Below are 24919 nucleotides of genomic sequence, written 5' to 3' on the forward strand. Positions count from 1 at the left end.
CTCTCTTCGCTCCCACCACGACGGACTTGTCTCTCTTCCTCTTCCCTTTAGGGGACTTGCCTTCTGATCTTTTCTCTGCACCTGCTCAGCGAGGGCTCCCCTCAAGCTATCTCCCGGTCTCTGCTTCTCCCCCACGGTAGTGAATCTCTGTCAGTCCCCTTGACCACCTCTCTTGCTCTCTCCTGGTTGAGTTTGTAGAATTCGGTTAGGCAACCGCCCCTCTTTGCGGTCCACCTTTGTCTCTGACTCTCTCTACTCTAACTGTCCCACTAGTTTTCCGTCTTTGCTCTGGCTCTCTAGCTAAGTCTCCCCTCTGTGACTTCTTTTCTCTTTTGTCTCTCCCTCTTCCCTTCCTATCTGGGTCTCTTTGGATCTGCCTCTTCCCCCACCCCCAACCCCTACTCATCGCTCCGTCTGTCCCCGGTCTCTCTGACTCGGTCCCTCCCGGCCTCCCCCCTCCCCCCTCATCTCTCGCTCGGTCTCTTCATCTTTCTCTGGGCCCGTGCTCTCCCTCGCTCCCTCCCTCTCTCTCTCTCTCTCTTTTCCTCGGCTCTCTCCGGCTCCCTCTCTCGCCTCGGATGACAGCGCTACCTCTTTTGTTGGCTCCGCAGCCAATCGCGGCCGCTGACGACACGGGGGCCGGGGCTATAAAGGGCCCGGCCCGGGCTTGGGCCCCCCCAGCCGCCCGCCCCGGCCGCCCGCCCGCCCCGCCCGTGCGCCCGCCGCCCCCGGCCCCCGGCCCCCCCTCGGCCGGGCAGCCCCCAATCCCGCGCCGCCCGGACCCCCTCCTCCTCCCTCTTCCCTCCGCCCCCTCCCCGCGGGACTCCGGCGTCCCCGCCCCCCAGTCCTCCTCCCCTCCCCTGCAGCATGGTGCTCGCGGCCCCGCTGCTGCTGGGCTTCCTGCTCCTCGCCCTGGAGCTGCGGCCCCGGGGGGAGGCGGCCGAGGGCCCCGCGGCGGCGGCGGCAGCGGCGGCGGCGGCGGCGGCGGCCGGGGTCGGGGGGGAGCGCTCGAGCCGGCCGGCCCCGTCCGCTGCGCCGGAGCCGGACGGCTGCCCCGTCTGCGTGTGGCGGCAGCACAGCCGCGAGCTGCGCCTGGAGAGCATCAAGTCGCAGATCCTGAGCAAACTGCGGCTCAAGGAGGCGCCCAACATCAGCCGGGAGGTGGTGAAGCAGCTGCTGCCTAAGGCGCCGCCGCTGCAGCAGATCCTGGATCTGCACGACTTCCAAGGCGACGCGCTGCAACCCGAGGACTTCTTAGAAGAGGACGAGTACCACGCTACCACGGAGACGGTCATAAGCATGGCCCAGGAGAGTAAGTGAGCTACGGGGTGCGCGCGGTGCGGTTCAATCTCGGGAAGGACTCGGAAGCCCTTTCTGCAAAAACTTGACGGATTGGGGAGCCGGGCCACTCCACACAACTTTTTCGAACAGCGAAGATGGGCAGCGGAGTTGAGTGCACGCCCCGTTGGGGGTGGGGGGTGGGGGGTGGCCAAACCGGGCAGGTTGTGAGATATTGCTTCCCACCCTTGTGCGGAAAAAGATTCAAGTTGAAGTTGTCCCAGAAACTGGCACCCAACAGTGATTCTCCTTGAAGCGCTAGGTGGGTAGATTCCGTGACCAGTGCAGTCCCAGCTGGGCCGCAGTGCCATCTTCCTATTGCTCTGGCACCGGCACCAGCTCCCTGCCTGGTGCTCTGTAAGGCGCCCACCAGGCTGCGGAGAACCGAGGTTCCTCTAACCCCCACAGGCATAGGACCCAAACCTGGAGTCCCTCTGACTGACACCTTTTCTTTCTGCACCTGATCTCGCGCTGGGTAGCCCCTAGGAGCTGGAAGAGCTGTTCCTTCCTGGTACAGAAAGAGTTCAAACAACTCCACTCCACTGCGCTTGCGACTTAATGAGTATCATTTGGTTACTCTCACCTTAGTGTTCTGTCCCTTATTCCCCGTCCTACCCACAGCTGGAGCCAGAGAAGACCCAGGGAGAAAGAACTAGATGAGGGGGATGGGAGAACCCAGGCATCCGAGCCTCTGGCCAAACGGAGGATGAACACTCTAATAGACATGAGCTGCTTTGAAATTTTATGGCCTGGAAAATCCAGGCCAATACTACCGCCCCCACTGCCTGCTCTCCCTAGGGTCAGGTGACTCCCTGCTCCCCTCCCCCACCGATTGTCGTGCCCCCCCCCTCAACTTCAGGGAACCAGGCTTTCTCTATTCCCTAGTGGTTTGGCAAGCCCCCCTCCTTTGGTTTTATGGCTCTGAACAGAAGGGGTGGGGGAGACTGGTTTATTGGCAGATGGGTCATAAAAAGCTGGGGGCTGCGGGATATCCTAGTGGTCCACCCCTATGGTAGAGGTACCCAGGTGTACATCTGGAAGGTTGAGTGCCTGGCATTGCCACCCAGTTTCTGCAGAATTCAACTCCAACTTGGTCAGGCTTGTAAAGAAAACTCAAAAAACCAGGAAATTTGTGGTGTGTGTGTGTGTGTGTGTGTGTGTGTGTCTGGGGAGAGAGAGAGAGAGAGAGAGAGAGAGAGAGAGAGAGAGAGAGAGAGAGAGAGTGGAGGGCATAGAGATCTGATCTTGGGTTCTCAGTCTCCCATGTTCTTAATGCTTCTACTTTTGGAAACCAGGGTCAGTCTGAGATTGAATAGGGCAGGGATGGGGAAAGGATTCTATCTAGAAAACAGTTGTAGAGAAATATGAATGACCTAAAATTTTCTTATTCTGGTCTGTGTGATGTAAAGTGTGTGTTTCCAGGGTGAGTGGCCTAGCTGTGGGCTTCCTGTTGCCCTTCACTCTTCCTAGCATCCCTTAACCAAAAGGCTTGAGCCCAGAATTAACTCTGGTAGTGGGGAGCAGCAGCAAGTAAGGGACTCAATACGTGAACTGGGCAGTAGAGGTTAGCCTGGGGGCGGGAGTGCACCAGTAGATGAGGCTGGGGTCTCACCCTAACTTCCATTTTAATGCCACTCCAGGACTTTAGGTAATCCAGGAACTGGGTTTCAAACCAGGTATTGTACTTCCCCTTTAAGAGTGTAGCTGCGACCTTAAGAGAGGGAGGGGGAGTAGAGGGGAGGGGAGGGAGAGAGAGAGGGGAAAAGGAAAAAGAGACTTTTATAGTCTAATCCCCAGGGACCCGCTTTAATAAGAGACTTGTGCTCTGCTAATCGGGGGAGGTGTTTGTCAGCAGAGATGGCCTCTGCTCCCCTCCCCCTCCTCCCCTCCCCTCCCCCAGCCCCCACCTTTCCGCGGCGGTTCTGCCTGCCCTAGTTCCCTCTACCCTCTCACTCTCCCACCCCAGTCTTCATCCCCGGGAACCCAGCCCCCTGCTCTTCTGGGAGCCAAGCCCAGCCCCTCAGTTTGTCTCTCCTGTGCTCGCTCAGAGGCCCCTGCCCTCTCGCCCAACCTCCTGCCCCTGGGCCATCCAGCCTGAGTTGGGAGAGAGTGAGTGGTGGGACGGAGGCTGTAAGCAGAGAGGGGGCTGGGCTTTTGCTGAAAATAGTGCAATGACCTCTCTCCCCCATCAGCACCGCCTACTAAACCTGACCTGCTGCCTGCCACCAACCAAATCAATCCAACACAGATGTGGCCCCTTCCCCTCCCAACCAGAGCTGGGCCTAAATGGGTGTTGGGGACTCTCAAGTCCTTTCCCTCTGTAGCTTTACCTGCTTCTTTGTTCCTTCTGCACCTTATCATCTCTACCCCTTGAGGTTTGACTCTCTCCTACCTTTGCCCTCTTAACCCCTGCCACTCCAGTCGAGCCCACCCAGTATTCTCCATCTCCCAAACATTCCCCTCCTTACTGCAGCCCTCTAGCCTGCCTTCAGTCTCTCCATTCTTACCTCACTGTCTCCAACCTCTCCCTTCCCTACATCTTGTCCCTTAGAAACATTCACTGTCTGCATGTGCACATGTATGTGGAGAGCTAGAGGAACCCTTGTCCAAAGGAACCAGACTCGAAAGGGATATCACATCACCCTGTCCCAACTTTAAGTGGGCTGCTTAGGTTATGAAGTGAACCTCTATCGAGAAGCTATTATTATTTTTCACATTCATTATTTAATGCCCAGAATTATCTGTATCGCACTGGGGAGTATGGTGGGTAAGGTTAGATACGGGGCAGCAAGCCAGGCAATGGTTACACTTACTTTGGTTGCTGCCAGGGAAGAGTCTAGGAAGAACCTACCATTCACATATGGCATTATGGCAGGCACAGGAACTACAATGACGGCAAAACAGGCTCAAGACAAGTATAGACCCTCAAAGGAATAAGTCTCTAATGGCAAGAAACAGATAATTCTACCTGGAACGGGTGGTACTTGCATGGAATCCCAGCTACTCAGGAGACTGAGTCAGGAATTTCTGAAGTTCAAAGCCCAAGTATAGAGCTCAAAGCCAGCCTGGACAACTCTGTCTCAAAATAGAGACAGGGAATGTAGCTTAGTGGTGGAGTGCTTGCCTGGCAAGTGTGAGGCCCTAGGTTTGTTCCCCAGTAACACATACACATGCACACACAAATCTCCATACTGCAATTAGATGTGATAAGCATTTGGATGCTTGTCACTCTGACTGCCCTCCTAACCTCTGAACGTCACTCCTCATCCCTACTCTACCTGACGGGAGCAGATACTGGAAGAACAAAGGGAAAAGACGCTGCAGAAGGACATGGTGTGTCATGTTCTGAGTATATAGTCATTAAGTACTTTCTCCCTCACCACATTTGGAGAATGCTCTTCCTGGGGTGATGGGGAGCTAACCCGAGACAACAGATGTTACGCTCTCCATCACTGTACAGGTGGTAATACTTGGGTGACAGGTAAGGGCCTAGACAGCACCAAACTTACATGGCCCTGGAAAACCCTCACTGCATTCTTCCTATCTACAGTGAGAATGGATATGCCTGGGCAAAGGACACATAACTTAGGGCCTCTCTAACACACTTGGGTGGTTAAGGAGAGCTCGGCATCATGGTACACACTGTAATTGCAGCACTTGGGAAGATGAGATTGGAGGACTGCTGTGAGCTGAGGCTAGTGAGTTCCAGAACAGCCAAGGATACATGACAAAACTGCCTCAAAACAACAAAGACTGGAAGAGTTTAAGGAAAACAGAGGAGCTGGAACAGAGCAAAGGGATATACTGAGAACCATCCGTGAGAAGTAAAGTTGGGACAAGGAACCTTTGTAGACTTAGAAGCACTGGACTGAGTAACCAAAGGGAGCTCAAGGGTAGAAAGATGACTGCTTATAGTTGCTTTGGTGTGTTAAGTATTATTTCTGGTGCTCTGGACAAGCAGGACACTCCGCAGATTCCTTCCTTCAGTTGCTTCCTTCAGCGTCTCTGCTGGCAGTGAGGAAGCAGCAGTGGAGAGAGGAATGCCTGGTAATTCCATTCTGTAAGGTGTGCTACTGCAAATAGGGAGCCGAGATCTGAATTCTGGTTTACTTTATAAATTTAGCCCACACTCCATCTCTCTGATGGTTACTTCCTCTTTGCTTTTCTGGGGGGTGAGGGGGGCTGCCAGGTTCCACCTGCTCACCAGACAAACTAGGGCAAGGTAACTGTAGACAGCGATAGCTTCTATGAATAATAAAGACTCAGAAAGAGCTAGAGACTAACTGAGAAGCACAGAGGCCAAGAAGCCTTCAGATGGAGGGAGACTCAGTAAGCACCTTAGCGGGTCATTTGGTAGATGGATCCTCTGTGTTAGGAGAAATGGTAGAGAGAATGGGTATAGATCGGCAGGACCTAACAAATTTATTATCCTATAGATGAGACAATTTTAGGCACCAGAGACATACTAGCTAAACAAGATAGGCACAGGAGAAGGGTAAAGAAGAATGGAAGACAGGCTGAGAAGAATCTGCTAAAGCCACCACAGCTGCTAAACCCCTCCACAAACACCCTTTGCTGATGCTGTACCCCCTTCTCTCTTATCAGCGGACCCTGCAGTGCAGACAGATGGCAGCCCTCTCTGTTGCCATTTCCACTTCAGCCCCAAGGTGATGTTCACAAAGGTCCTGAAGGCCCAGCTGTGGGTGTACCTTCGGCCTGTGCCCCGCCCAGCCACAGTCTACCTGCAGATCTTGCGACTGAAACCCCTAACTGGGGAAGGGACCGCAGGGGGAGGGGGTGGAGGCCGGCGTCACATCCGTATCCGTTCACTAAAGATTGAGCTACATTCACGGTCCGGCCACTGGCAGAGCATCGACTTCAAGCAAGTGCTACACAGCTGGTTTCGCCAGCCACAGAGCAACTGGGGCATCGAGATCAACGCCTTTGATCCCAGTGGCACAGACCTGGCTGTCACTTCCCTTGGGCCAGGAGCTGAGGGGCTGGTGAGCAGGGGGCCTGAAGTGGTGGTGGATATGTGTAACCTGTCCCCAGGAGATGGGGGTTATAAAAAAGTAGATCAGGAATGTGGAGGTTGGGGCCAGGAACTAATTCCAGAGGAGGTGGAGGTGGGGTGGCAAACTATCACTTTTCAGGGATTTACGCCCTGAAATCTGAAACTGGATTTGGGGTGACGGTGTCAGTTAGTGGGAGACCCGTGGGAACACAAAACTGACCCTTGTCTGGGCGTGGTGTTCTCTAATCCTGTCACTAGGGAGGCCAGACAGGAGGATCAGGAGTTCTAGACCATTTTCTGCTACGTACCAAATTTGAGGCCAGCCTGAGCTATGTAAGATTCCACCTCGAATCAAAACTAAAGAACCTGGCCATTGATGAGGTCACACTGCCAGGAAAGGAAGAATTAAGGAACATGAGCAAAAGAGATAGCTAGATGGCAAGAGAAGTGGGTAGGTCTGTCGGTGGGAACAATGAACAAGCCAAGATGTCAATGGTTTTTGATCTGATGCTCCTGTTGAGATGCAGGTAGGAAAATAAGAGAAACTTATTTTCAGGGCTATGTCACATCTCTTTCCCCTCTCCCTGACCCTCAGCATCCTTTCATGGAGCTTCGAGTCCTAGAGAACACAAAAAGGTCCCGGCGGAACCTAGGCCTGGACTGCGATGAACACTCGAGTGAGTCCCGCTGCTGCCGATACCCTCTCACGGTGGACTTTGAGGCTTTTGGCTGGGACTGGATCATCGCACCTAAACGCTACAAGGCCAACTACTGCTCCGGCCAGTGCGAGTACATGTTCATGCAAAAGTATCCACACACCCACTTGGTGCAACAGGCCAATCCAAGAGGCTCCGCTGGGCCCTGCTGCACCCCTACCAAGATGTCCCCAATCAACATGCTCTACTTCAATGACAAGCAGCAGATTATCTACGGCAAGATCCCTGGCATGGTGGTGGATCGCTGTGGCTGCTCCTAAGGTGTGGGCTACAGTGGATGCCTCCCTCATAGACCCTCCCCCAAGACCCCAGCCCTGGTCCCCATTCCCCCAAGCCCTAGAGTGCCCTCCACCTCTTCCCATGAACATCACACCTTGTTCCCTGACCAAGCAGTGTGCAATACAACAGAGGGAGGCAGGTGGGGATGGAGGGTGAGGGGCCGGGAGAAAGGAAGGGCAGTCAGGGTGGAGTGTACCTGAGATTTGCAGGTGAGAAGGCTTGGCAAGAAGACAAGAGATGTAGAGACAGAGGAAGATGGAAGGATAGAGACAGAGGAGCAAACAGAGCAACACTGAGAAGGCTAAAGACAGACAAGGAGAAAGAGACTGAAATGGGAGTAAAATGAAAGCCCTGCCCCAAGCCTCCTTTCTTCTACCAGCAAGGTGAGGCTTGATATAGACTGGGGAGTTCCCCTGACAACTCAGTAGGAGTAAATCAGAAGTCCATTCTTAGCTTCTTCCCTCTCTCCTTCCAACAGCAGCCAGAAGTAGAATAAGGATGGGGCAAAGGAAGGACCTGGGAATTTTTTATTTATTTATTTATTGTGACTTTTCTTTCTTTCTTTTTTTTTTTTTTTTTTGGTATTTGGCTTTACTGGAATAGGGGGGACCCTGCCCACTGTGCCCCATTGGTCCCTTAGTCCCCAAACCCTGCTCTCCCCAATACCAACCTCCTTAAGCACTTGTATTAAGCCTCCAGGGTTGGGAATGGGAGTAAAGGGCAAGAGGGTGGACACATGGAAGCTTCAAACCCATAATCACCCTAACCAACCTTCTTGAGCCAAACGGGTTGAGCTGAGTGGTCATGGAAACAAAAAAGTTCAGACTTAAGAGCTGAGGGGAGGGGAACCTCAACATCCAGATCTATGAGAGCTACTAAACTACCCCTCAGGCCTACCTTAGTTGTGGTACTATTAGCCACAGGGCATAGCCTGCTTATCCCCAACCCCCCTCAGCCAAGAGACCAAAGAGCCTGTGGAATGCCCCTGCTCTCAGCCTCTATCTTCAGGTCAATAAAAATTAGAGATCCCAGAGTCCCCCCCCCCCCAGGTCTGGGAAGGGTTAAGGGTCAAAAAAATAGTAACGAGGCTGAAGGTTATAGGGCATCTGAATCCAAATCACTGCTCTAGGCTAGGGAGTACAGCCAGCAGACCAAGTGGATGGGATTCTGAAGGGGACATTTTAGTCCCCAACCCCTAAGCTCAGGGTGGAAGAAGGGAGAACAAGGGAGAAGAGTGTCTATAATTTTATCTTTTATTTTTGGAATATAGCAGTACCTGACAGCAGGGATGGGACAGTACAGGCATGTGATAAGGCCAGTTACAGCAGAGGATGGGAGGATGGAGAATCCTTGGTTGGGAAGGCTTAGGAAGCAGGCAAGCGATTAGCTGCCACTTCAAGTCACTACCTGGGCCCATTCATTCCTCCCACAATCCGACCCACCCTCCTCTGGACTCACTGTGCCTCAGTTTCTTCCCCTTGATGGAATGAGAAACAGCAGCACCCGCCACAGCCAAGAGATGAATTCTGAGCACTTACCACGGGCACTTTATGGACATAAAATACCTCTCGCTGTGGGACTAGATAACCAGGGCACCACGATGGTGGTGAAGAGATGTGAGGCTCAAAGGAGTCAGGCTTCAGAGCACAAGTACCCTCTGCCTCTCAGCTGGACAATGCCTGAAGCCAAGGAGCTGAAATCTCCACACCCTAACCGACCTCACCTGTGGCCTCTTGGCTCCAGACAAGATCTTGAGAGGATGGGGGAAGAGGGGGAGATTACAGCAACATGATTACGAGTAGAGCCAGACATGACGTAGAAAAGGACTGAACGGAGGTCTGTGCTTCCTGAGATCATGCTTCTCTCACTGGGGCCAGACCACAGGAAGGACAAAGGTGTGGGACTATCCTTGGCACCTAACTCCTGTCTCACAGTGAGAAAAGGAGACGTCTCCTACAAGGAATGGACAAGGGCTGTTATGCCTTTCAACTCACTTCCCATGTAGCAGCTGTTAGTCCCAAGCCTCTCTCTGGCCCTGTTCTTCACCTTTTTTTTCTACCCCATCTTAAAGAACAAGACACATTTGACCATCACCACCAACCACACTTCTTTGGTGGAGAGCAATAGAAAGCAGCGAGAAGATGCTTTCCTCCAAGGTCAAATGTCTATTGATCTTGGAAAAGGTGAGGGCCGGATAATTAGGTTATCAGGTAAACTTCTCTACTATAGTTTAGAGAGCTGGGACATTAAACTTCAAATACTGCCTCTTTATCACCACCAAGTAAATACCTTTCCAGGGGGAAAAGGTTCTCTTATGAATACAAACCTGAGTTAAGCCTCAGTTTCCTGGTCTTTTCTATCCCCTAAGAGGCTTGAGGACATGGCCTAGCAATTCAGTGGGAGCTGGCACTTCCCACACCTTACCTGTGTGGACTAGCCAGTGCTCCTCTGAAAGTGTCATTCATTATTAGTGTAATTCTTAACTTTGTGTATCTGTTACATCATGTGAGTAATTGCCGTTGTTTGTTAAGGGTGTTTGAGGAGTATGGGCTGACAGGGGCACTGGAATGCCAGGAAAGGACTTCTTCACTGACATCAAGGTTATAGGAAGGAACCATTGCAAAAGGCCATCAGGCAGTTTTCAAGTTATGTGACAGAGGGCAAAGATGGCCATAGGGTGCTCTGAGTTTTGGAACGGTCACATGACACAATCCAGCACTTGAACCTGAAAAAAGAAAAATAAAAGCAGTCAAAGAGTTTAGAATTCAGTGGTGAGCTCTTCTCCTTGAGAGTCACGTTTGCACCTCGAGACTAAGAACTGGAGAGGCTTTGAGAGAACAACAGACAGGCTCAGGTGAGTTCACTGGGGGCTCTAGGGAACGGAGACAGGATGGACAGACCCTGGGAAGGGAGATGACTTCAGAGTTCTTCAGAGAGCTGGATATAAAAGTCCCAAAGACCACAAAACACCTACTTGCACAGAATGAAAAGTCTAGGCTGCCTTCAGAGTATTCCCAAAATCAAGCTGGCAGCTCCCCATTGTAGTTCAGTGTTCCAAACATTGAATCCACTATAAAAACTCCCACATGCCCACAGCATAATTCCTAAGGCATTAGAGTAATCTTGCTTGAGTCACAGGATTCAGTGTGCCACCTGGCTTTCTCTGTCCCATTAGTTCCATTAAAGCTTTCCTGCCAATGAGCTAGACTAAGAGGGTCTCTTGGTCTCACGTATATGTGCTCCCTAAAGGAGCCAGACTGCATTTATATACACGAAGGCCAGATGACGCCACTCACCACCCAACCCCCATTCTCTAGCTGGAACCCGCTTGTCCAGGTGTGTGTGTGTGGGGGGGAGGTGTCCCCATTTGTCCTAGACCTCAATTTTACTTTGGTAGACTTCAGGGCTAACACTATGTAAACTCCATCAGGAATGTGTGCTGAGCACACGATAACACTGAATTCTCACTGCAGCCCTCACAATAGTTTGGAAACAGTCACAGAGCAATAAAGTAATCTGCCAAATCAGGATCCAGAAGTAGTAAGGTAGAACAAGGAATCAAACCTGGGTACTTAACATGCAATAACATGTTTTAATCTATTTAACCTGTTGTTAAATTGTACGAGAGGTAGACAGCAGAAGTGAGAAAGCTGAAAAACAGCTTGGGTCCAAAGGGCTGGCTGAGTGTGGAGCCTTTCCCAGTGTCTTTCAGCTTACGGATGGGGATGTAGCATAGCTGACAGAGTTCTTCCTGCCTAGCACCACACAAAACCGGGCATGCTGGCACAAGCCTGTAATCCAAGCCCTTGTCAGGGAGAAGCAGAAAGATCCTGAAATTCAAGGCCACCCTCAGCTTGCTTCATAGCTCATTTGAAGTCACCCTGGGCTATAAGAGACTTTGCCTCAAGAAGGGAGGTTAGATTTTGGAGGTATTAATAAACAGAAAACAATTGCCCCTGTCTGAGGCCTTGTACAAGAGAGCAGTTAAGAAAAACTTATTCATGAGTTTGGGACCAGCCTGGTCTACAGAGCTAAGTCTAGGATAGCAAAGACTACACAAAGAAACCCTGTCTAACCCCGCCCCCTTCCAGAAAGAAAGAAAGGAAGGAAGGAAGGAAGGAAGGAAGGAAGGAAGGAAGGAAGGAAAAGAAAAACCTATCCTAGCTGGAATGGTGGCACACACCTTTAATCCCAGCACACTCAGGAGGTAGAAGCAGGTGGATCTCTGAGTTCCTGGCCAGTCTGGTCTACAGAGTGAGTTTCAGGACAGGACAGAGTCAAGGCTACACAAACCCTGTCTCAAAAACAAAACCAAACCAAAAAAACCCAAACAAACAAAAAAGCCATCCTATCTCAACTATCTGAATTTCCTCCATTTCTCATGTCAACTAACAAGTCTCAAAGACTAAGAAATTCTGCTTTGATACCTTCCTTCTTCCTAAAGTCTTCACCCCAAAGCTTCCAGCCTTTTTGCTTTCAGCTGTTCTCAGGGTGGACAGAGCCCTAAAAAGGTACAGCGTCACAGCTAAGGGTTCCAGTCCTCACTGTGGCTATAACACTGACCAAATCCCTTAAGAACTCCAGGGGAATGATGATTCTGCATTAACCGGGGGATGAAGAGCAGTGCTTAGGTCCCAAACCTAGAGGACTATCTAGTCAAACAGAACGGACTTGTGCTTTAAGGATTAAATTAGTAAAAACATAGGCGTTCTGATCTATTCACGCTCACTGTGCAAAAATGACTAAAAGGACACAGAACAGGATGCTCAGGGTTAGAAGTTAAGAGAATATTCTGATCAATGTATGAACAGCTGGAGAAATGGAACAAAAGAGGTTAACTAAAAGGAAAAAAAACTACACAATTGGGAAGCACCATAAAAAATTTGGGAAAAGCCAAGAGCGGTAGTGCACACCTTTAATTGAGGCGGATGGACCTCCGTGAGTTTGAGGCAGGTCAGGGGTACAAAATCAGACTCTGGGTTTTGGTTTAAGATCTCGGTAAAGCAAACTAAAAACAATGATTATACCTTAAAAGAAGAGGACCTGGGATTAGTAAGTAAATGCCTGTTGCTCAAATATAAAGACGCTGAGTTTGGACTCCTAGTTCCCACATTTAAAAAAGAAAAACAGGTCTAGTAATATTGTCTGTAACTGCAGAACTGGAGGTTAGAGACAGGTGGATCCTTGGAAATTATTGGCCAGCCAGTGTAGCTAAATCAATGAGCTGCAGATTCAGTAAGGGGTCCTGTCTCAAAAAATTCATGGTGATCAATCGAGGAAGAAACCTGATTGGACTACCAGCTTCAACAGGCACACATACCTACCCATATGAACACATATACACGTCACATGCATATAAAAGTAAAACCATAAAAGAATCTTAGCCAGGCATGGTAGAAATCCCACCACTACGAATCCTAGCACTCAGGAGGCTGAAGCTGAAGAATGCTGTGAATTTAGAACCAGCCTGGGCTACAAAGTGAGACACCACCTCAAAAATGAGGGGCAGGAGAGATCAAAGAGAAACTGAGGTTAAAATTGAGTGTGTCTCTGCAAGGTTATGGAGGATAAACAGATTAAGATCAGAGCGGGGCTGTGGTGGTGCACACCTTTGATCCCAGAGCATAGGGGGTATCAAATCTCTGAGTTCAAGGCCGGCCTGGTCTGCAGAGCAAGTTCCAGGGTAGTTAGGTCAACACAAAGAAACCCTATATTGGAAACAAACAAACAAAAAAAAAAAAAACCACAAAAAACAAGCAAGCGAGCAAACAAAAACAACAACAAAAACACAGACACCAGGAGTGACTTTAATAGCAACACTGAGGATACAGAGACAGGCAAATCTCTGTGAATCTGAGGCCAGCCCCATCTATGTAGGGACTTACAGGACAGCCAGAGCTACCTCACAGAGACAGCCTGTCCCAGAAATAAATAAATAAAGCCGGGCGGTGGTGGAGCACGCCTTTAATACCAGCACTCAGGAGGCAGAGGCAGGTGGGTCTCTGTGAGTTTGGTCTACAGAGCAGGTTCCAGGACAGCTAGGGCTGTTACACAGAGAAAACCTGTCTTCAAAATAAAAAAAAAAAAAAACAAAACAATAACCAACCCCCCTCAATTAAAAGACCTTTACTGCTACATTGTATTATCTACATCAACTTTATTTCTTCAATATTTATTTATTTATAATCATTCTGAGATATAAATCCTAATGAGCCTATACTCTTAATACAAAACAGCAATTTTCTGGTTTTCAGAAGAAGACACCGTGGAGAGGAAAAAATTAACTGGAGGTTACAGTCTTGTGTAAAAAAGGGGGGTGGGGCCGGCAGAAGAGAATGATGGGAAGAGAACCTCATCCAATTACATCATTTGGCTGAGGAGGTGAAAAATTATACAATAAATGAGCAACCTTGGCTCTGTTCACCATGACGCCACTCAAGTTTTCCTGAAGTGTCTAAACTTAGGTTCCCACCTTTCTCATCTTCCCAAAGAAATCTCCAAACCAAGCATTTATTGATCCAGAAATATAGAGACTAAGATGAAAAACCCATGCAGGCGTGGTGGTGCCTGCCTGTAATCACAGCTCTAAGAAGGCTGACTCAAGGCCTCCTGGTCGACACAGCACGTCTCAGGCCAGGAGGGAAAAAAAAGGATATAGGGAAGGGACTTCTGTTAACTTATCAAAAAGGCTAAGTAGCAGGTTTCAGATCTACATATAACTTAGAGAAACAACCAAATGATTCCTACTTAGGTGACTCAGAAAGGAAAGTGAATTTTAGTGATATCTAAGACATCACTGCTGTGGCTGCAATAGCATCCTGCAACAGAAGAGGACAAAGTAACCCAGAAGCCTCACTACAAAGTGCAGGCATGGCTGGGACCACTGTGTAGTAAGTGAAGAGCTTACCCAGCGGGTACAAGGCCATGTTTGATCCCAGTACTGGGATAGGGGAGCAAACGAAAACCAGGCATCTTGTTCTGCATATGGCCCAATGACCTAGGTAACAATACTTAATATTTCTGACATATAGTCATGCTTTGGATTTCTATACTCCTACCTAAGGACCGGCCAGCCCCTTTGCCTTCTTGAGCTATAACCACCAAGCTCCCATACACTGACTTCTGCTCTAATCAGAGTACCATGTCAGACCATTTGGATTCTATTTTATTCATCCAAGCTTAACTTAAAGCAGAAGACTATCAAGTCACCAGCCCGACGTCTTACTCTTTACATTCCCTAAAATCTCCCACTTCCTCCACATCATCTCAAAAGGTTATGTTATTTGCTTTTTCAGGAGTTTCTCTATGTACTGGAACTCACTTTGTAGACCAGGCTGGCCTTGAATTCCGGGATCCACCTGCTTATGCCTCCTGAGTGCTGGGATTAGAAGCAGGTGCCACCAACGCCTGGCTATTTCAAGCTTTGGGTGATTTGGCCTCATCATGAAAAATAAATAAAAAGCATATCTCTGAGTATGAAGAAGATAAGAAAGAAGCTTAAAAGGTAGGCTCAATCTTCTTATCTTTTTTCCTATGGGATAAAGGCATTACAGTTAATTCCCCTAATATTTTTCATTGACATTCCCTGTGTGGTCTAATCTGGCTCTAGGAATTTAAAGGAGCACCTAATAAAACACATGTTCTCTTTTCTTTCTTTTTATTAATAAGCAAAATAATTAAAAACAAAAATATAACAACCTTAATGCAGAGTAGCAGTTAAATCAAACTGCTGCTGGAATTTAAGGATGCACCTATCTAAGGCACACACTTCCTCACTGTGAGGCACATGACTGTGTGTAGGGTGTGTGTGTATAAAAACCAACAAGAGTTTGAGAAATGGAAACCACTATGGGGCAGAAAGCATGAACTTTTCATTATGCAATCCCAAAACGCTCTGCTCTTTTCCTTTTCTTGGCCTGTAATGAAAAAGCAAGAAAAAAATTAGACTGCAAGACAATAGCAAGATTAAGTTTATGTCAGCTTTAACCCAAACCCACATTAACTGTCAAAAGGCCCAAGAAGAGATAACCACTGACTTCAAGCCAGAGACTATATTCCTGAATCCCTCCAGCTATCCAGTCAGAAACAGAGAGGTTTCGTGAAAAAAAAAAGGTGAGAAATGAAGACAAAACACATCCATACACATATCATAAAAACAAAGGTACAACAAACAAAATATAACATAAAAATAAAGGTTAAATAAATAGGGTGTGAGGTGGGAAAACAACCAAGGGAAATGGGAGAAGGAAAGAGTGGCAGAAAATGCAAGATTTCAGTGGACAACGGTGAGCAATACTTTCCACAGAGCACCTACAATGAGGCAGTAGCTATGACTTAGGCCTCTAGCTCACAAAGAAGTTGACTCTTCAATGCAGAAAGAGTAAGTTGGAGAAGAAAGGGTGTTTGCAAGAAAGTCCTTATTATGGATCTCTCTCTCCCTCCCTCTCCCCCATTAGGTTTTTCAAGAACTAGCTTTGTAGACAGCTGGCCTTGAACTCAAGAGATCCTCCTGCCTCTGCCTTCTTAGTGCTAGGACTAAAGATGCGCACCACCACTACCAGTAGCCTCAAACACGTGTTCCTCTTGCCTCTGCCTCTGCCAGCAAATCCTACCAGCATGCTCCACTACAACCGGTTTGCTTTTTTTTTTTATGGAGTCTTTTCCCTTGTGTCTTAATATTCTTTAGCAGATTTCATCTTAACTGCTAAGCCATATCTCCAGCTCTTGATTTATAATTTTCATGGCATATATACTTATTTATAAAGAAACTTTAGGGACTAGCAAGATTGTCCAGTTGGTAAAATGCTTACTGTACAAATAACCATGAGGACTGTGCCTGTAGAGCTATCACTGAATAGGGGAAGATACGTAGATTCCTGGAGCTCACTGACGAGGCAGCCTAACCCATCAGTGACATCCTGGTTTAGTGTGAGAGGCCGTCTCAAAAAACAGAGAGGAGACAGGCAGTGGTGGCACACGCCTTTAATCCCAGTACTCTGGAGGCAGAGACAGGTGGATATCTGTGAGTCTGAGGTCAGCCTGGTCTACAAAGAGAGTCCCATGACAGGCGCCAAAGCTACAGAGAAACCCTGTCTCCAAAAATGAAAACAAACAAAGAAAGGTGGGTGTTAGTGGTGCACACCTTTAATCCCAAGGAGGCAGAGACAGGCAGATCTCTGTGATTCTGAGGCCAGCCTGGTCTAGAGAGAAAGTTCCAGGACAGCCAGGGGGACACAGAGAAAACACACACACACACACACACACACACACACACACACACACACACACACACACACACACACGAGTCCTAGAAGGACGAAGAAACAAGTGGAAGTGTCAGTCAAGCAAGCCTAACAACTGAAAACCTGAGTTCAGTCTCCAGAATGCCGACAAGCCAGTCCACCTGAATAAGCTCACAATTACAGAAACGAAACTCCCAGAGTTGTCCTCTGACCCCCACACAGAAGCCTTGACACGGGAGGGCATGTGTGTGCATATGCACACACAATTTTGGTGGGGTTTTGTCTGATTGTATTACTAGCTCTATGAAGTATTCTAAATTTAGTTCACCTCTGTATCCTCTGTGGTTCCAGTTCCAGCTGAACTTGTCACAATCCCAAATCTCTCCTTCCTTTTTTTCAGCTTCTCATCATCCTCAGACTGTCAAAGGATAAAGGCAACAGTTGAAACAAGTTATTCTCTATTTACAAAGTTTATAGGAATAAAACTAATTTATTGGTTACAACATGCAAGCCAACCTTAAATATCAAAAGACAGAGAAGAAAATAAACACCCTTGTACTGTGATTTAGCTGCACTTTGGCCGCAAGGATTCATGTGCTGTAAGTTTGGGGAATACCTAGTGTGACAACAGTGGGAAGTGAGGAGACCTTTAAGAGGTTGGGCACTAAAGGCCATGTCTAGGCCGTGCGCAGTATTTGTTCAGAAAGGATTAAGACAGTTCTTGTGGAAGCCTGAGTGGATTCTTGTGAAAACAAATCATTCTAACAAACCTAACCTCTGTATATGCTCTGACCTCCTGTTTGGAAATGTGATTTTCTCCTCCTGCAACATTCCTGCCATGATGTAACACCACCAATGAGATGGGGGACCCTTGTTGTTGTTTGGACTTTCAGCCTCTAAACTGTGAACTAAGCAACTTTTGTTATCAACTTTCTCAACCTTTTATAGTGTTTTCCTATAGTGTTAAGAGACTAATACAGTTAGCATGCAGTATGCAAGAGTAACTAAACTTACGTTGAGTAGTAGCCTCAAAACAGTACAGTGAAAAAAGTCAGTCAGGCATGGTGGTAAGAGTAATACCAGCACTTAGGAGAAAGCCTCAGGAAGACTGTGAATTCAGGAGAGGTCTGGAGTACAGTGAGTTTCAGGCCAGTAAGAAATATATAGCAAGACACTGTCTCAAAAGCTAAAAGGCTAAGATGGCTCAGACACAGTATAATGTTAGATGTATAAACATAAGAACATAAACTCAATTCCCATCACCCATGTGAGAGACTGGATAAGGAACTATGTGTTTTTAATCCCAACACTGAGGAGAAAGAAACAGGCAGATAAATCTCTAGGGTTCACTGGCCAGTCAGTCTAACCTAATCAGTAAGCTCCGTGCCAATGCAAGACTACCTCAAAAAACACAGTGGAGCCAGCTGGACAGCTTAGCCAATAAAAGCACTTGCTGGCAAGACCGCCTCACCTGAGAATGATTCCTGACATCCACAACTGATTCATCCAAGTTCTCCTGTGAGACAGTCAGACAGACTCATACATACATGCAGTACCTGAATAACACCCGTGGTTGACCTCTGGCATCCATATACACATGAACCCACATCTATCTATCTATCTATCTATCTATCTATCTATCTATCTATCTATCTATCTATCATCTATCTATCTATCTATCTATCTATCTATCTATCTATCTATCTATCTATCTATCTATCTATAATTTAAAAAGAAACACGTGGGGGCTGGAGAGATCGCTCAGGGTTAAGAGCTCTGGATGCTTTTCCAGAGGTCCTGAGTTCAATTCCCAGCAACCACATGGTGGCTCACAATCATCTGTAATGAGATCTGGTGCCCTCTTCTGGCCCACAGGCACACTGAAGGAAGGAAGGAGGGAGGGAGGGAGGGAGGGAGGGAGGGAGGGAGGGAGGGAGGGAGCGAATATATACGTCTTTCGTTTCCTCTCCCTCTATATCTCTCGCTTCTTTCTTTCTTTCTTCCTTCCCTTCTTCCTTCCTTCCTTCCTTCCTTCCTCCCTCCCTCCCTCCCTCCCTCCTCCCGTCCTCCTAAATAACTCCCACAAAAAAAAAGAAGAGCAAGCAAGCCCCAATCAAGAAATTGCCTTTGGCCGGTGATGACACAGGCCTGTAATCCCAGCACTTGGGAGGAATAGATAGGCAGGTGGATCTCTGAGTTCAAGGCCAGTCTGGTCTACAGAGTGAGCTTCAGGACAGTCAGGGCTACACAGAGAAACTCTGACCCGAACGAAAATAAATAAAATAAAATGAATAAAAAAATTTCAATTCCACACTAAGAGAGCACCAAGCAACACAAACACTACACTACAGCTGAAACAGCCATCACTGGAAGCACAAATAAACCTGAAGGCCATTTACCTTATAAATCCTACTACAAAATGCATGTTCATCGGGAATATGGTGAGCCAGCATTTTTTGTGTATTTTAATTATTATTATATTATTATTATGTGTATATAATGGAGGGCATCTGCAGTCAGAGGTTACCCCTGTAAAGTCATTTCTCTTCCATTTTTTAATTATTTTTTATTGATATTTATTGAGCTCTACATTTTTCTCTGCTCCCCTCCCCTATTCAGCCCTCCCCCAAGGTCCACACGCTCCAAATTTACTCAGGAGATCTGTCCTTTTCTACTTTCTACTTCCCATGTAGATTAGATCTATGTAAGTCTCTCTTAGTGTCCTCATTGTTGTCTAAGTTCTCTGGGATTGTGGTTTGTAGGCTGGCTTTCTTTGCTTTGTGTTTAAAAACCACCTATGAGTGAGTACATGTGATAATTGTCTTTCTGTGTCTGTGTTACCTCACTCAGAATAATGTTTTCTAGCTCCATCTATTTTCCTGCAAAATTCAAGATGTCGTTATTTTTTTCTGCTGTGTAGTACTCCATTGTGTAAATGTACCACATTTTCCTTATCCATTCTTCAGTCGAGGGGCATTTAGGTTGTTTCCAGGTTCTGGCTATGACAAACAAAGCTGCTATGAACATAGTTGAGCACATGTCCTTGTGGCACGATTAAAGATCCTTTGGATATATACCCAAAAATGGTATTACTGGGTCTTGAGGAAGGTTGTTTCCTAATTTTCTGAGAAATCGCCACAGTGACATCCAAAGGGGTTATACCAGCTTGCATTCCCACCAGCAATACAGAAGCGACCTTTTCCCCACAACCTTTCTCTTCCATTTTTTTCATGGGTTCTGGGAGTGGAACTCAGATCATGAGGTTTGCACAGCAAGTGCCTTTACCCACTGAACCCTCTCTCCAGTTCCATGGGAAGAGAAGGTCTTATGTAGCCTAAACTGGCTTTAAACTTCCTAAATTCCTTAGGATGACCTCCTCCCATGTGCTTCTATTACAGGTATGTGCCACCCTGCCTTAACTGTGTGTGTGTATGGAGGGGTCAGGGGGCAGTCTATTGCCTAGTTTTAGTTCTGATGGAGAGTATGAATTCACCTTTTGAGCTGAAAGGTGAGGGAAGAATGAGCCAAGAAAAGGTCCTGACTAATTATCACTGACTCCAGACAAGCTTCTTTTTTATTCAGACCAGGGGACTTAGAGGTTTAGGTAAAGCCTCTGTTCCAAATATATCTTCCTCAGTCCAACAAACACCCTGCCAGCCTTTACCTCCCAAACCCAGTACCCTCAACTCCTTTCTAGAAGCTCTTCCTGTTGGGAAATATTTTTTTAAGGTGTCTTGTTTTTGTTTATGCTATATTTGTTTAACTCTGTGAAGCTGTGATTTTTTTTTTTGGCTGTCTAAAACACCTGATGGTCTAATAAAGCACTGAACAGCCAGGAGCAAGGACAGGCGGAGCTGGCAGGCAGAGAGGATAAACAGAAGGAGAAAAGAGAGGAGAGGAGGACGTTAAGGTTCAACCAGTCACGGAATAAGACTGAAAGTAAGATATACAGAAATAAAGATAAAAATCCAGAGACAAAAGATAGACTGGGTAATTTAAGAAAAGCTGGCAAGAAACAGGCCAAGCTAAGGCCGGACATTCATAAAACTAAGCCACCATGCATGATTTATTTGGGAGCTGCATGGTGAGCACCTCAAAAAGACAACAGAGTAAAACATTACACACTTCCTCCTTGCCCTTCAGGGAACAGCAATGAACAGTGTCAGTTAATCAACACAGTTCTTATGATCTCCCAACCTGACCCTGCAGCACTGATACTATCTCAAAGAAACAAACATACAATAAATGTCACACCATCCTGACTGACAGATTCGGATTTGTTGGTTAGGAAGACCCATCGGAGGGAAATCACCACAATCAAAAGACTCTCCTCTCTCTCCCTCCCCCCTCCCCCCCTCTCCCTCTCCCTCTGCATTTACCAAGCCAATATTCCCCAAGGCCAAGCTCAAGCACAGAAATGAGCTCATGCACCCGAGGAGCAGAGACCTAGTGTGGTTTGTCCTTGTCAGCCTTTCCCTTCACCATGATTCCCTCAATCTTTCAACACCAATCACACTTTTTCTCCTCATGAATACTCCTGTTCAAGAAAAGAAATGTTTCTATCTGAAATGCTTCATTTCCCTCCAGCAAATGTAAATTCAAAACATATAACTTATATCTAGGACTAAATAATTTGTCCCAAATACAAGAAAAACAAACAAACAAAAATTTCATTTATAAAGTAAGAATTAACACCCATATAAGAACAAAAAAGAACAGGGAGTGGCAAGATAACTCAGCAGGTAAAGACCCTTACTTGTCAAGCCTGATGCCCCGAGTTCATCTCTGGTGCCCACTTAGTAGAGGGAGAAGAATAACACACACAAGAAAAATGAGCATTGCCTGGTGGAGCTGGCACACGTCTTTAATCCCAGCGCACTCCCAGCACTCAGGAGGTAGAGACAGTAGGATGTCTTAAGTTCAAAATCAGCCTGGTCTACAAAGAGAGTTCCAGCACAGCCAGGGCTACACAGAGAAACTGTCTTAAAAAAACCAAAGAGAAAAAAAATGAAAAAGAAAAATGAACAGAATAACAAAAAGAACAGAATAGGCTGGATGTGGTAGCTCATGCCTATAACCCAAGCACTCAGTACAATGTCATCACAAGTTTAAGATCAGCCTGAGATCCAGAAAGAGATCCACTTCCCCTCTTAAAAAAAAAAAAAAAAAAAAGTACAAGGAGAAAAAGAAAAGAAAAAAAGAGGAAGCATGCAGGACAGAAAGCATAATCTACATTTAATAAGCTTTTATTTAACATTTATTTATTATTTTTGGTTTTTGAAACAGGGTTTCTGTGTAGCTCTGGCTGTCCTAGAACTAGCTCCGTAGACAGGGTGGCCTCGAACTCAGAGACCCACCTGCCTCTGCCTCTGGAGTGCTGTGATTAGGGTGTGTGCCACCACCACCAGCCTGCTAAACATTTATTTTTATTTAAAGGTTTATTTTTATTTTTAAATGTGAGTATGTGTACATGCCTGATAAGGCCAGAAGAGGGCGTCACATTCCCTGGAGCTGCCCACATGGGTTTGGAAACCAACTCAGGTGCTCTACCACAGTAGCTATGTGCTCTGCAGACCCATCAGTGTGCTTCCCGCTATAAAGGCAGTGCAAACTGAGCCCTTTAGAAGGTACTCTTATTTTTTTCCAAACTGGCTTCTCTTCTTGTTCTTTTATATATATGCCAAGTCCTCAAGGAATATTAAGAAAAAGATGCAATGAAAGAACTACTAAGACATTCAAGAATGCTCTAAGATAAAAGTCACACAAACAAAAAAGTGTTTACCATATAGGAACTATCATATGAGGTAAATAAATATTAGGTGGTATTATAATGATTATTGTTATTGCTGTTTTGTTTTAATCAGGTAACCCAGGCTGCCCTTGAACCCTTGAATTGTCTCACCTCAGCTTCCCATGTTCTGGGATTACAGGCATATACCATATAGAATTCAGGTGTGTGTGAGGGGTATGTGAGCTTGTATGTGTGCAGGTACATGTGTGTGTGTAGACCCAATGTTAATGTGGGTGTCATTAATCATTCTTCACCTACTATATTTAAGCAGGGTCTCTGATAATTGTCAAACTCAGATCATGTTTGGGATAACTGGCTTGCTTGGGGAATTTGTTGCCTTTGCCTCCCATATGCTGATATTACAGGATGGCTACCACTGCTTTTAAATGGGTTCTAGGCATCTGAACTCTGGACCTCAAACTTGAACAGCAAGTGCTTTCTTTATCCAGTGAGTCATCTCCCTACCCTCAAGTATTTTTATTGGCACATTCCTTCTGGTGCCTTGAAGTCTGAGACTACCAACAATTTTTGAAGCTCACTATGCTAGTCATTCTTCACACAAGCCAGGATCACAACAGTGGCACGAATCGGTTACCAAGGAAACTCCAGATATTTGAACAGGTGATCAGATGTAGAGTTAAAATTTTATGTGTGAGCCAAGCATGGTGGCACACGCCTTTAATCCCAGCACTCAGGAGGCAGAGGCAGGTGGATCTCTGTGAGTTCGAGGCCAGCCTGGTCTACAGAGTGAGTTCCAGGACAGCCAAGGCTGCTACATAGAGAAATCCTGTCTCGAAAAACCACACACACTTAGGTGTGGCAGAATACTCAGGACAATGTATAGTCTTGTCCACTGAGCACTATTAACTTACCATTCTTACTAGGTCTCTGAAATCTGGCTACCATATGCTTGACTGTCTTTAATCAACTATAATGATTAACAACTGGAAAAACAAATACATACAGGAGTGAAGCTTAGTACTGAGCAGAGATTCTAATTCTAGACCCCTGAAGAAATGCTTTCATTGACTTATGTAAAATTACTTTGCTATATTGACAGGATCTTTCTATGTAGCACAGGACAGCCATAAACTCAACAGCCTCTTTTTCAATATTAGTGTTGGGATTATATATTTCATATTAGGCATAAATCAACATTTTCAATGGCACCGCAATCATAAAATTAGTTCATTCGTTATTCAAATTATCAATAGAATCCCTTTAGGTCAAACACCACTTGAGGCCCTGGGAATCCAAATACAAATAAAATAAAGATCTTATAAAATTAACCTCATGATGCTGATTAAGTTTACCTTGGAGTTACTGTAAAGATGCGTGTTTATGGCCGGGCGGTGGTGGTGCACGCCTTTAATCCCAGCACTCGGGAGGCAGAGGCAGGCGGATCTCTGAGTTCGAGGCCAGCCTGGTCTACAAGAGCTAGTTCCAGGACAGGCTCTAGAAACTACAGGGAAACCCTGTCTCGAAAAACCAAAAAAAAAAAAAGATGCGTGTTTATTCTTCTCTACATTACTAAATTGTCTATCACATCAGGCTACTGGGAGGGAGATATCGATTTTTCTTTCTAATCCCAGATCAAAATGTGCTTTTCATAAGCAACCTGCCAATAAACTTTATACAATGTAAACAGCAATGCAACTATACTTTTCTCTACTGCTACAAAGTCTAGAGCCAAGAGTGTCCTTTATCTTTGAGAAGTGATTTTGAAAATATTACTATGGGCTGGAGAGATGGCTCAGAGGTTAAGAGCACTGCCTGCTCTTCCAAAGTTCCTGAGTTCAATTCCCAGCAACCACATGGTGGCTCACAACCATCTGTAATGCGGTCTGGTGCCCTCTTCTGGCCTGCAGGCATACACACAGACAGAAATTGTGTACTAAATAAATAAACAATAAATAAATAATTTTTTTGAAAAAGAAAATATTACTAGAAAAGAGGGGCCCAGATCAAGTCCAGTGTTCAACAGCTTATAATCCCAGTTACTGAGCAGTTAGAGAATTATGATTTTTAAAGTCAATCTGTTATAAAATCCTATCTCAAAACAAAATTTTTATTTATTTTTTCATACAGTATAAGCTTTATTATATAAATTGGATGTCACTTTATCTTTTGTTAGTTACATCAGTCTAAATTTTATAATACTAAAAAACTAAAAAAAAACATTTCAATACAGGTATAATGTGGAAAATACATATTTGTGGCTTTACACAATCTAAATTAATCCATACTATTCAGTTCTCCAAAATATAAATGCACTAGAATATACCAGTTAAATGCCCTCATATAACTTAATATATAAGAAAATACCCTTTAGACTGGACAGTTTTACAGCAGAGGTAAAATGAAGAAAAAGATTTTGCTTTAACATAATCTTGGGTATGATCAAAGAAACACAAAAAGTTAATGCAATTTCTACTTCCAATTAAATTAGCATTTTTCTCCTCCAATGGGTCTTTCTCTTGGCAAGAAGCAAGTGCAAGGAAGTTCATTTGTAATTTGTTCACTTGTCTGTCTCTTGTGT

At 46.2% G+C, this 24919-nt stretch overlaps 2 protein-coding genes across 2 annotated transcripts in view; one reads left to right on the forward strand and one right to left on the reverse strand.

Moving 5' to 3' along the window:
* The first annotated feature begins 867 nt into the window (after positions 1 to 867).
* Positions 868 to 7328, forward strand: Gdf11 (growth differentiation factor 11). Its single transcript, XM_038315116.1, has 3 exons — positions 868 to 1312; positions 5944 to 6341; positions 6948 to 7328. The coding sequence occupies exons 1-3, from the start codon at positions 868 to 870 to the stop codon at positions 7326 to 7328; spliced, it is 1224 nt and encodes a 407-aa protein (XP_038171044.1).
* A 7659-nt stretch (positions 7329 to 14987) lies between these two features.
* The window catches only part of LOC119803225 (SAP domain containing ribonucleoprotein), a 55023-nt gene continuing 45091 nt past the window's right edge, over positions 14988 to 24919 (reverse strand). The window contains exons 10-11 of the mRNA XM_038314378.1: positions 16918 to 17007; positions 14988 to 15263 (exon numbers count right to left, since the gene is read on the reverse strand). Coding sequence (XP_038170306.1) covers positions 15222 to 15263; positions 16918 to 17007 — 132 coding nt within the window. The 3' untranslated portion in view covers positions 14988 to 15221. The remainder of the gene's footprint in view (positions 15264 to 16917; positions 17008 to 24919) is intronic.

Source organism: Arvicola amphibius, chromosome 17 (genome assembly GCF_903992535.2).
Source record: "Arvicola amphibius chromosome 17, mArvAmp1.2, whole genome shotgun sequence".
Taxonomy (NCBI): domain Eukaryota; kingdom Metazoa; phylum Chordata; class Mammalia; order Rodentia; family Cricetidae; genus Arvicola; species Arvicola amphibius.

Bases quoted from the DNA above. Each gene is read 5' to 3' on its own strand.
- Gdf11 (XM_038315116.1), top strand. From the start codon at position 868: ATGGTGCTCGCGGCCCCGCTGCTGCTGGGCTTCCTGCTCCTCGCCCTG. The intron at 1,313-5,943 runs GTAAGTGAGCTA...CTCTCTTATCAG, and splicing joins CATAAGCATGGCCCAGGAGA to CGGACCCTGCAGTGCAGACA. The intron at 6,342-6,947 runs GTGAGCAGGGGG...CCTGACCCTCAG, and splicing joins GGCCAGGAGCTGAGGGGCTG to CATCCTTTCATGGAGCTTCG.